The 11,163-nt window shown below is 39.6% G+C and overlaps 1 protein-coding gene across 6 annotated transcripts in view; it reads left to right on the forward strand.

Annotated features, from left to right (window-relative positions):
* LOC149562034 (propionyl-CoA carboxylase) overlaps positions 1-9,669 on the forward strand; it is a 337,515-nt gene extending 327,846 nt beyond the window's left edge. For all 6 annotated transcript variants that reach the window (XM_089825583.1, XM_089825585.1, XM_089825582.1 and 3 more), the window contains one exon: positions 8,828-9,669. In XM_089825583.1, the coding sequence (XP_089681709.1) occupies positions 8,828-9,463 (636 nt within the window). In that variant the 3' untranslated portion in view covers positions 9,464-9,669. The remainder of the gene's footprint in view (positions 1-8,827) is intronic.
* Positions 9,670-11,163: the final 1,494 nt, after the last annotated feature.

Raw genomic sequence — 11,163 nt, forward strand, 5'->3', positions numbered from 1 at the left:
TGATCCTTACGAAAATTGTCAAACTCTGCTGAACAAAACTCCTCGCCATTGTCAATCCTCAAACACATAATTTTTGTACTAGTCTGATTTTCAACCAAGGATTTAAATTTCTTACACCAACTAAATACTTTAGATTTACTTATAAGTAAATACACAAATGTCCTACTATAATCATCTATCAAAGTATACAGATCTAGATATCGAAGGAATAGTAACTAGACCAAGCACATTCGAATGAATATAGTCCAACACCCCAAAAGAGTTATGGGAACTAGAATAAAAGGAATCAAGGTATTGTTTACCACAAACACAATGTTCAAAAAAAATCAAACTCCAGATTACACTCATCAAAGCCTTCAACAAGGCTCTTATTTTTTAAGGCTTTAAGACCCTTTCACCAATGTGACCAAGTCTTTGGTGCCATAGCATTGTCTTCTTCGTTGGAAGCTTTATCTCCAAAGCATTTGCAGCCTTAGGTACCCAAAAAGTATGACCATCAGATGTAGAGCCAACACCCTTATTTTCTTGATCTGATGGTTAGGATGAAAAATCCAAAGCCATATTCTTGCACTTACAGAACTTTTGCACTAAACTGTGTGTGCACACTGCATATAGTCTATACAAGGTGTCAATATGAACACCCTTAGCAAGCACCATAGAGTCTCTTGTCATCCTTTATCCACCAATTCATAAAACAACTTGCATCACAATCTTGCTGATTGAAAGTAGCTTTTGTGCCAATTTAAGGATGTGCAATATGCCATCAATCCCCTTAACTCTACCATTAGGGAATCTGATCTTGACTCTACCACAACCAACAAGGTGAGACTTAGCACCCAAATACATCTTTTCACCATCAAACTCTTCATATTTTGAAAACCAATCTCTATGAGATGTCATGTGAAAAGAAGCACCTAAGTCTATCAACCACCCATCTTCTGATGTATGTGTTGCCAAGGCTGCAACTAAAACATCTACTTTCTTTTGAAAGGATTATTCAAAGTTAGAATCAAAGAAATCATTTTTACCTTTCTTTTTCTCCTCCTCCTTGCACTCTTTTCAGAGATGACTAGGTTTATTGCAATTCCTAACATTTATCTTGGACTTTTTACCAAGATACTTAGATCTCCTCAGAGACTTGATTTACCCTTCTTGTTGTCCTTCTTGCCATTCTCCATTGCTCTACCACGAGCAACTAGGGCCTCCTTAGCCAACTTAGAAGATTTTCTTTGCATCTCTTCATATAATAGCAAACCAACCACTGTTTACCGCATAGATTAATTAAGAACAGACAATGAATACGAATATGAACAGCAAACAGCAGAACTCTTATTATTATTCGCATATGCCCATAGTATATTATGCTTCCATGGTATGATATGATCTGATGAATACAATGCTTCCCGAAGGGGTTATAAATACTTTCCGAAGAACCTTCTCGAAGGTATTTGTCGGCCAGATACATTATGTCCGCTACATAACAAAAACCTTTCCGAAGGGACCCGTCGACCGATACACAATTTCCTTTCCGAAGGGACCCGTCGGCTGATACACAATTTCTTCCGACGACATCATCTCCCCCAAAAAGAAAAGTCGTCTCCTGACGACAACAGAACAAAACTCAAACAACAAATACAACAATATTGATTTGCCACATCACTTTCACATTCATCCCGTTGCATCTATAGCCTTTGCTAACACAATACTGACTCCTCAAGCTGACCTTGATAGCCACCTATGTTGCTTTCTCTGCTTCCAACTCCTAGGTACCCTGAGCCAAGTGTCACTGCACTGCCTCCAACTAGATGATCGGCTCCTCCCGAACTCTCTACGCATCCACCAAGACAACCTCACGGCCAACACCTACTCTCAGTGCCTCTGGTACACAAACACTCCATGCCTACAGCAGCTCCAAGTCTTCTCAACTGGTCAGACTCCCACGACTGATATCCGCAACGACCGGGCCGCCAAGACCAAATTAGCACTTCGCAACCCACACAGAAATGCACGGAACACACCATTTCTGTCATTAACTGCTGATTCTGCACTCTTTCTGGCAACCACGGATGCGTCCCCTTCCCTTTGGCATCATCTGTCACTCATTCTGAACAACTTGATTCTGTCGTCGTTTTTTTTCTTCTTTTTTAGAAAACCTCTTGTCACCCTTCTGTGATGAAATCCGTACGGCTTCAATCTTGACACTATCTGCTGATTGCATATGGATGCCTCCTTCCTGGAGCTACCATGCACACGGGTTTTGATGAAACAATTATGAAGGCGTCTTCACTATTTCAATCTTCTGGAAAAGCCGTACTGCAATATCCTACCAAGTCTTGAAAATCCATACAATGGAAATTAACAAATTTTGGCTCCAAATTCCGTACGTTAACCTTCTGAGGCTATCAAAATCCGTACCAAATTCCGTATGTTACCCTTCTGAGGCTATCAAAATCCATATGGTGGTTTCAGTGCAACTTTTAAAAATTGTACAGTGCAAGAAAAAATCGTACCACAGCAAAACCGTACACCAACTTTGAAGATGGAAACCGTACATTGTTTTTAAAATCCGTACTGCAAGCATGAAATCCGTACATTGTCTTTAAAAATCGTACTGCAACATGAAATCCGTACGTTGACTTTAAAAACCGTACTGCAAGCATGAAATCCGTACATTGGCTTTAAAAACCGTACTGCAAACATGAAATTTGTACGTTGGCTTTAAAAACCGTATTGCAAACATGAAATCCGTACACCCTCCTTCAGATATGAAAAATCGTACATTACTTCCATTTCCCTTCAGATGAGAACCCGTACGGTGTTGTCCCCTGCAATTATGAAATCGTATGGTACTTTCCAGAAACCGTACGGTACTTTTCCTCTTGCCTTTTTTTTTCGCTTTTTTCTTTTTTCTTTTCTTTTTTGTAAAGAAAGAATAGCAAAATTTATTTTTTTTTTTATTTTTTTTTAAAAATTTTTATATTTTGTAAAGAAAGAATAGCAAAGTCAGTTTACCCTTCGACCGTCGTCACCGTTGGTCTGCAATGACGAAGGGGTCTCTCGAAGGCCATTTTCTGACGCAGAAGTCTTCTGCTCATGATATATTTTCAACTTCGAGCCATTCACCGCGTGAAGCACTTCCTGTCCATCCAAAGTCCATAATCTTATTGCTCCATTGTCCCCTACTTTCCGAATCTAATACGGCCCGACCCACTTAACTTTGAACTTGCCCGGTTTGATCTCATTCCGGTCATCGTACTTCAACACCCATTGTCCAAGTTGAAACCTACTACACTTGTTCCATGTCATCTCCATATCGCTCAATTTGTTCCCAAAGCTCCGTAGCATGGACTCCATTAGTTGCCTCTTCTGGCCGCCAATAACACGTCCACTCCGCACTACTGCAACTTTTATTAGACCCTTCCGCTTTGTTTCCTGTGCAAACTGTATCGTGTGCCTTCCTTGCTGCCAGTACCTTTGTGCTATATTTGTGGTTCGACGTAATAATTTCTTCTTGCGCAGTCGTACAATAGAATCTTTCCTTCTTTTGGGTTCGTACTGTATGTTATGTCCTTCAGCTTTAGTCATGCCCGCATTTCCTTCTTCGGCTTCTCTATGTTGCTTCGAACATTCATTTCCTCCTTCGTCTTCTCCATGTTCCTTCAGACATTCATTTCCTCCGTCGGCTTTTCTGTGTTCCTTCGGACATTCATTTCCTCTTTCGGCTTCTCTGTGTTCCTTCGGACATTCATTTCCTCCTTCGGCTTCTCTGTGTTCCTTCGGACATTCATATCCTTCTTCTTTCTTACCTTCGTCGATCCTTAGCATATTACAACTCGGAAAGAGCTTGTAATCCTCTATCTGCCAGTGGTAAAGACCATTTACTGAATCCAAATCGTCATCTCCTTCTAGTCGTAGAATTCACTCCTAATCTGGTTCCATACTTTGCCCCTTTTCATCCTCTTCTCCTTCAGAATCTGACGATAGGGCTTCTTCTCCGACCATCTTAGTGTCCAGATCGATGACATACTTCCGGCCTTTGCTTTCGAGTGATAAAGTATTTTTCTTCCAATCGTGCTTTGTCTTGGCTTGTATCAACCACCCCCAGCCCAGAATGGCATCATATCCTCTCCGCTTCAGTGGGATCACGACAAAGTCCAACAAGAATGGCTGTGTTCTAATCATCACTGGTTGTGCTATTAGGACTCCCAATGGCTTGATTGCATGTTGATCGGCCGTTAGCAGCTGGAATGTAGGCGGCCATAATGTTGGCTGTCCCAACTTTTTCCAAGTGTCTTCAGGCAACACATTGACACCGGACCCTCCGTCCACAATTGTTTCAGTCAATACAGTCCCGAGAATTCCCATTTCGACGACTGCCGGATGGCGTTCGGATGAGAAGGCTAACAACATCGGATCTTCTGCACTTGCGCCACTTTCCTTCTCCTTTTTGTCCACTGTACTTGCTCCACTTTCCTACTTCCTTCCATGTTCTGGTAGTTGAGCAGCGGGAACGATGTTTGTGAGTGCCGATCGGAGCTGAGGCATAGTGAGCAACAGATCACTTATCCTGACGGGTATCTCGGCTTGCAATATTTGCCATACAATGTCTTGTTCTGCGCAGTTCTATACGGAAGTACTCGGCGTGTCCTTCAGGTGTGTCGTTTCTGCCTGTGTTGCTTTCTGGATCTCTACCCGTGCTTCCTCCAGTCTCTTCTTTTCTTTCGCCGGGTCGGGGTACACTTTCGCTTGCTGCCGTGTGATGGCCAAAACCTCTTCTTCGTCCGTCCTGACGGTGATCAAGTTTACTCTCGACTTCGGACACCTAGCATCTTCATGATCACCAGGTCCACACCATCGGCATAGCAACTTCAGTGTGTTCGCCGTTGTGCACTCTCGGGCGAAGTGACCCTACAGATTGCATGCGCGGCATTGAACTATCGGCCGACCATTCGCATCATATTGAATTCGACTCCTCCTGCCTGTATTGTTGTTGCGGCTATTGTTGTTATTTTGACCGTGCCGTTTGTTTCTGTATCCGCCCAATGTGGCACCTTTCGTATTGGTGTTCCCATTCCCTTCTGACGGGGATGCCTCCTATGTCAGGAACACTTGCTACGGTGTTCTTGTTTTCAAGTTGAAAGGACATTCCTTTACTGGGTGTCCCATAATCTGGCAAATCTCACAAAATTGATCTTTCGGACATGATCCCTTCGTATGGCCTTCTTTCTTGCACTTCGTGCACCATAGGTCGTTGCCCTTAGTCTCCTTGTTCATGTTTTTGAATTCCTTCATCATTCGCATCATATCCTTCTGGAGGGCACGGACCTTCCTGTTGCTTCCCTCGTCATCGCTGCTATCCTCTCCTGAAGATGCATCGTCATCTGAATCGGACGAGTTGTTCTTCTTCTTCTTCTTTGTCTTCTGGTCATTTTCGAGGTTCATTGCCCGATTGTACGCTTCATCGTATGTTGATGGTGGCACGATCTTCATCTTTTTCCGCAACTTCGGGTGAAGGCCTTCAATGAACCATCTTTTCTAGAGCCCGTCTGCCGGCTTATTCTCCATTTTATTGATTAAGTCCTTCAATCTCCTAGCAAAGACCTGTACTGTTTCATTCTTCTTTTGCTTGGTATTGAATATCTCGGCTACAATTTCATTATCATCACGCAGAAGTTGAAATTTTGCGATGAACTCCTTAATGTTATCCCAACTATTTAATTTTTGTGGATCAGCATCAGTAAACCAATCAATCGCAACACCCTGTAGGGTAGCGGGAAATTTTCGGATCCATTCGTTTGTATCTATTATGCCATTTGCTCTCCAGATCGTTTCACATGTTTTACAATGTCGAATGGGATCAGCTGCTTCATCACCATCAAATTTAGGCAATTTTTCCTTCGGACCTGCCATTATCACTATATGTTGGGGGTTTTGTTGCGTACCTGCGCTGTTTTGCACTCCCGCGCTGTTTTGAACACCCGTGCTGTTCTGAGCTCCCGCGCTGTTCTGCACACCCGCGTTGTTTCCAATACCCGCACTGTTCTGCACACCCATGCTGTTTTTTGCTTCCGCGTTGTTTTCAACACCTGCGTTGTTCTGTGCTTCCGCGCTGTTTTCAACACCCGCACTGTGTTCGACTCCTATGATGTTTGGTGAAGAAGAGGGTTCGTCAACCGAAGCTGTCCGTTCCGGATGTATATCTCAGACGAAGAGGTCACTCCACGCTCGTGCTCCTTCGGCACTCCGAGCCATGCGAGTCGATCTCCTTCCGTCAGGATTCTCTTCCCGTGGCGTATGCAGGTTCAGAAACTCCTCCCTCGCTTCTTCCACCAACTCAAGCCGTTGTCGAGTCTCCTTCAACAATCCTGTTCCCGTCGGCAATCTTCTAGAATCTCCTTCGGCGCTTTGTCTGCTGAGCCAAAAATAAATTTTTTTGCGCAACGCGTATGTCATCTTTTTCCTTAAGCTTATTCTTATCTTTGTTCAATTGATTCGGCATTTAATTCATATCTGCCTCCCTGCGTACCAGGTCCATCGGGCAACGGCGCCAAATGTTTACGGCATAGATTAATTAAGAACAGACAATGAATACGAATATGAACAGCAAATAGCAAAACTCTTATTATTATTCGCATATGCCCACAGTATATTATGCTTCCATGGTATGATATGATCTGATGAATACAATGCTTCCCGAAGGGGTTATAAATACTTTCCGAAGAACCTTCCCGAAGGTATCCGTCGGCCAGATACATTATGTCCGCTACATAACAAAAACCTTTCCGAAGGGACCCATCGGCCGATACACAATTTCCTTTCCGACGGGACCCGTCGGCCGATACACAATTTCCTTTTCGAAGGGACCCGTCGGCTGATACACAATTTCTTCCGACGACAACCACATCCTCCAATTTGGAAGTGGTTGTTGTGTTTCCAATGGCCATAATAAGGTGACCCCATGATTCCAACAAAGAACATAGCGAAAGTATACATTTATCTCCATCATCAATCTTATCACTGATAGAATTTAACTGAGCAACTAGCATATTAAATGCATTCAAGTGATCAGCAACGGACACTCCTTCCTCCATCCTTAAAGAATACAACTTCTTTCTTAGGAACAACTTATTTACCAAGGATTTCCCCCTAATAAATTTCATCAAACTTCTTTCAAAGATCAGTTGCAATCTTTTCTTCGTGGACATTCAGGAACACTAAATTGGCCAAACAAAATCTTATCAAACCCGTGGCTTTTCGATCCATTTTATCTCAATCATCATGTGGTGTAGCTTGGGGTTTCATTGATGAAACTGCAGCCCATAGATCTCTGTCTACAAGCATGTCCTTCATTTTGAGTTCCCACAACTCTAGATTGTTGGTGTTAAATTTATCCATCTCTACTATGTTGGATGAGCTTGTCATTTCTAACCTACAATAAGATCATGAAAAATTCATTTGTGAAACTCCCATTGAAACTAAATTAGCACAAAAAAACCTTCTACCCAACAACAATAACAAAGCTGGCTAGGCTCTGATACTAATTGAAAGGAAGCAAGTGCAAAATAACACTTCCAAATGCTAAATCTAACAAGACAGATGATGCAAAAAATTCTCACAAACTAAAGCTATTGCAAACTAGATAAGCACATACAAAATCAGATTTAAGCATATAAACTCACAACATCAGATATAAATGGGAAAACTCTTTTGGGAAAAAATCCACCTTCCGAAAGTTAGACTCAATTGTATTATCAGCAACAATAACAGCTATAATACAATTCCTTGAGTCAATATTCATCAAGAGTATATACAATAGAAGAAAGTTCAAGAGAATACCCTACATATAAATGCTTCTTAGAAGATATCCACCCTAACATCATCCAATGCACTAAGTAGCTACATATTTATAGAGCTCAATACAAGTGAAAAAACACATGGTTTCCAAAACCATCTCTAATACCAAAAGGGTATGTGGTGTCAACATGCTAAACCAATGACATATTGCACATCGAAACTTCCAATGCAACAAAGCATAACTCAACTATCCACTTGTCGATAGCGAACTCCACAATAAATATAAATTGTCAAACATTAACTCTCCATGACTCTTCTACCGAACTAGTAACTGCCATAATCAATGCATAGATTCAACATAGCAACTTATGACACTAGCTCCTTAACGTTAGGACTTCCAAAGTGGGTTAAAAGAAATAAATAAATAATATAGCATGTTTAGACTCAAAGGTTGAGACATCTAACAGCTGTGAGCAATGAATAGAATATTATCAAGAACATTTGATGAGTAATATTACTTATTTTTGATATAAGATATCCAAAAAAAGCATATGTAATAGTTTGGGCAACATAAAAGGCACATAACTTCTAGTTTTACATGGTAACTATTTGACCCAAACAAAACTCGGGCCATTTTCAATCACTAACCAAAATAAACATTTAATCGGATTTAAACTGACCAGTGCCTCTCATTTATCAACTAAGAAAATTAACAGGAAAGGGAGCAGACATGGCCTCAGAAGCTCTATAGTCAAAATCGTCAAATTTGTTTACTTCAGTTTCTCAGTAATCAAGAAGAAATTGCCAGCTTTTATGTTTTTATCATGGACACTGATTTGAATGGATGCTATATTATTTGTTTGTCTCTTGTACTTGGCAATGCTATATTTTGATCCTTTCTATTAATTCTAGTGTCCATCATGTCTCGCTAGAAATAAATAAATAAATCAGTGTGATACAGATGCATTTACTCAATTTTTATTGGTTTCTTGTTAAAGATTGATAGTAAGGTTTTTACTATTTTGTGCTTCAGGTACCACGAGAGAACACATACTGGGAATTTGACATTAAAACCATAAATTCATTGGATAGTCAGTGTGAATCTAATAGGCATGCTATGAATTCAAAAGTAGTGGAGAAGGCACCAGTTAAGTACAATAGAGGTCTTCCGCAGACTCAGTCTGTTGAGACATTGATGGACTTTTCCAATCCAACCTGGGCCATTGCTGCTCGTCGAGCTCCAGCCGGCGAAAGAATCCCACTTTACCAAGTAGCCCATAGTCGAGCAGGGGATAAAGGAAATGATGTGAATTTCTCCATCATACCACATTTTCTTGAAGATATTGAGAGGTTGAAAAGGGTTATAACAGTAGAATGGGTCAAGAATGTGATGAGGATTCTCATGACACCAAATGCCATCAGAATGGTAGTACATGTTGAAGACCTGCATTCTGAGGATAATGCTCCTTTCAAGACTATGGGCAAGGAGATTCAAGAACACAATGAAGCAGTAACAGTAGAGATCTATGAGGCTAAAGGTATCAAATCTCTAAACATTGTAGTCAGGAATGCTTTGGATGGAGGTGTGAATTGCTCAAGAAGAATTGACCGACATGGGAAGACAACTTCGGACTTCATTCTGGCCCAAGAAATTGTCTTGCCACCTTAAACATATAACAGTGCATATTTTCATTTTGGCTGTCGCACAATGCAATGTTGTTTACTGTTTCTGTATATGAATTAACACTTCCTGATGAGAGAAAGTCTTGGAAAATGTTATTTCCAATTCTGGATGTATTTTTTTAGATCAATCTTTATCAATTCTACTTCATTAATTATCTAAATAAGATTGAACACTTTTTTCGCTATCTACAACCATGAATTTTTGTGGAAACTTATTAAATAATGCCTTAGTTCCGGCTGTTTTGTTTACTTGCACATTCAGAATATATTGAAATCTGTGACTGGAAATATTCGCCACTGTGATGGAGTAAGGTCTATAACAAACAAACAAAAATATGCGTTTAAGTCTTGCATGAGCTTCAACAGCATTAAAAAATCTAAATGAGATGAAAACTTATTTAATACTTCGTATTGTGATGTTTTGTAAAACATGAATATCCTAGTTAAATCTGAATATTACCATAAGAGTTGGCTTATTTACTTGAATTTGAAGGGAAAGCAGTCTTATTGTAACTAACTCGTGGCAATGATTATCACCAAGCTAGCATAGTAGCAAGAAACCTCAAAAATAATGTTTCCATATTTGATTATTTGAAGACATGAGATTTAATGTGGAATTTTAGAGTCAATCTTCATTAATTCGTATTTATGAATATTGTAGAGCAAGATGGTGAGTTAGAAGAATGTAAATAGAAATATAAGGAAAGAAAGAAATCTGAAAATTGAAAAGTTAAAATGAGAGTGCTAAAAAGGTTGAATGATCAAATATACTAGTAAGTTTTTGTTGTAAAGCCACCTAAAATGCATATGGTTGAAAGTAGAAAAAATTAAATAAAATGATAAAGTAAATTGTATTCAATTCAAATAGTGTGCAAAGCATTTAAGTTTGAGCGTGATAACAATGTGAGTTTATGAATGACTATATACAGGATATAGCATCTAGGAATCTAAAACACAACCAAAGGATATTATGCAATTTTCCCTATATAAACTTAATATGACAAGGCTATGAGGAAAAACTAATTAGAAATTTACTAACTAGAAAGTATACCCTATTTACACTAGGGGAAGATGCCCAATAGTGAATTAGTGTCTAATAATCATTCACTTTTTGCTATAGTGAGCCCCTAATAACCCTACATAGTAACACAAACAAAATTAATCCAAAAAATAATAATTTGACCCCTAATACATGTTCAATATTGCATGAGTAGTTTTTAATAAAAAATTAAAAACTAGCACTTGCACCCAAAGGAGGTGTAAGAGGTATGCTAATAGGGGGGGAAAGTGCAAGTTTATATAAGATGGTTGTATATTTTTTGGTTGTGTTTAAAATTGTGCTTAACATCATGAAGATTTAGTTTATTGTAGAAATTCTAAGTCCTAAACGATTGAAATTATATCGGTCATTGATTCTCTCTTGCTTAGAAACCATAGTCACAAATGGATACAATTGAAAGGTGAAGGTTGATTAAGTTGGGCATTGAAATACAAGTAGGAAAATAGAGCTATTCTTAATTGCATGCTATAGTTGATTGCTTTCTTCTGGATTTTCAGTAATTTGGTGGTTGTATCCTTGACTGCCCTCAACCTGTGCAAGATAAAAGTCATTCATTTTTTAAAGGAATCTCGCGAATATTAAAAGAAGGATACCTTCTAGGAGGATTCCTTCAACATCCTACACAC

Source organism: Cupressus sempervirens, chromosome 4, assembly GCF_028749045.1.
Source record: "Cupressus sempervirens isolate cs-2001-9-10 chromosome 4, ASM2874904v1, whole genome shotgun sequence".
Lineage (NCBI taxonomy): Eukaryota > Viridiplantae > Streptophyta > Pinopsida > Cupressales > Cupressaceae > Cupressus > Cupressus sempervirens.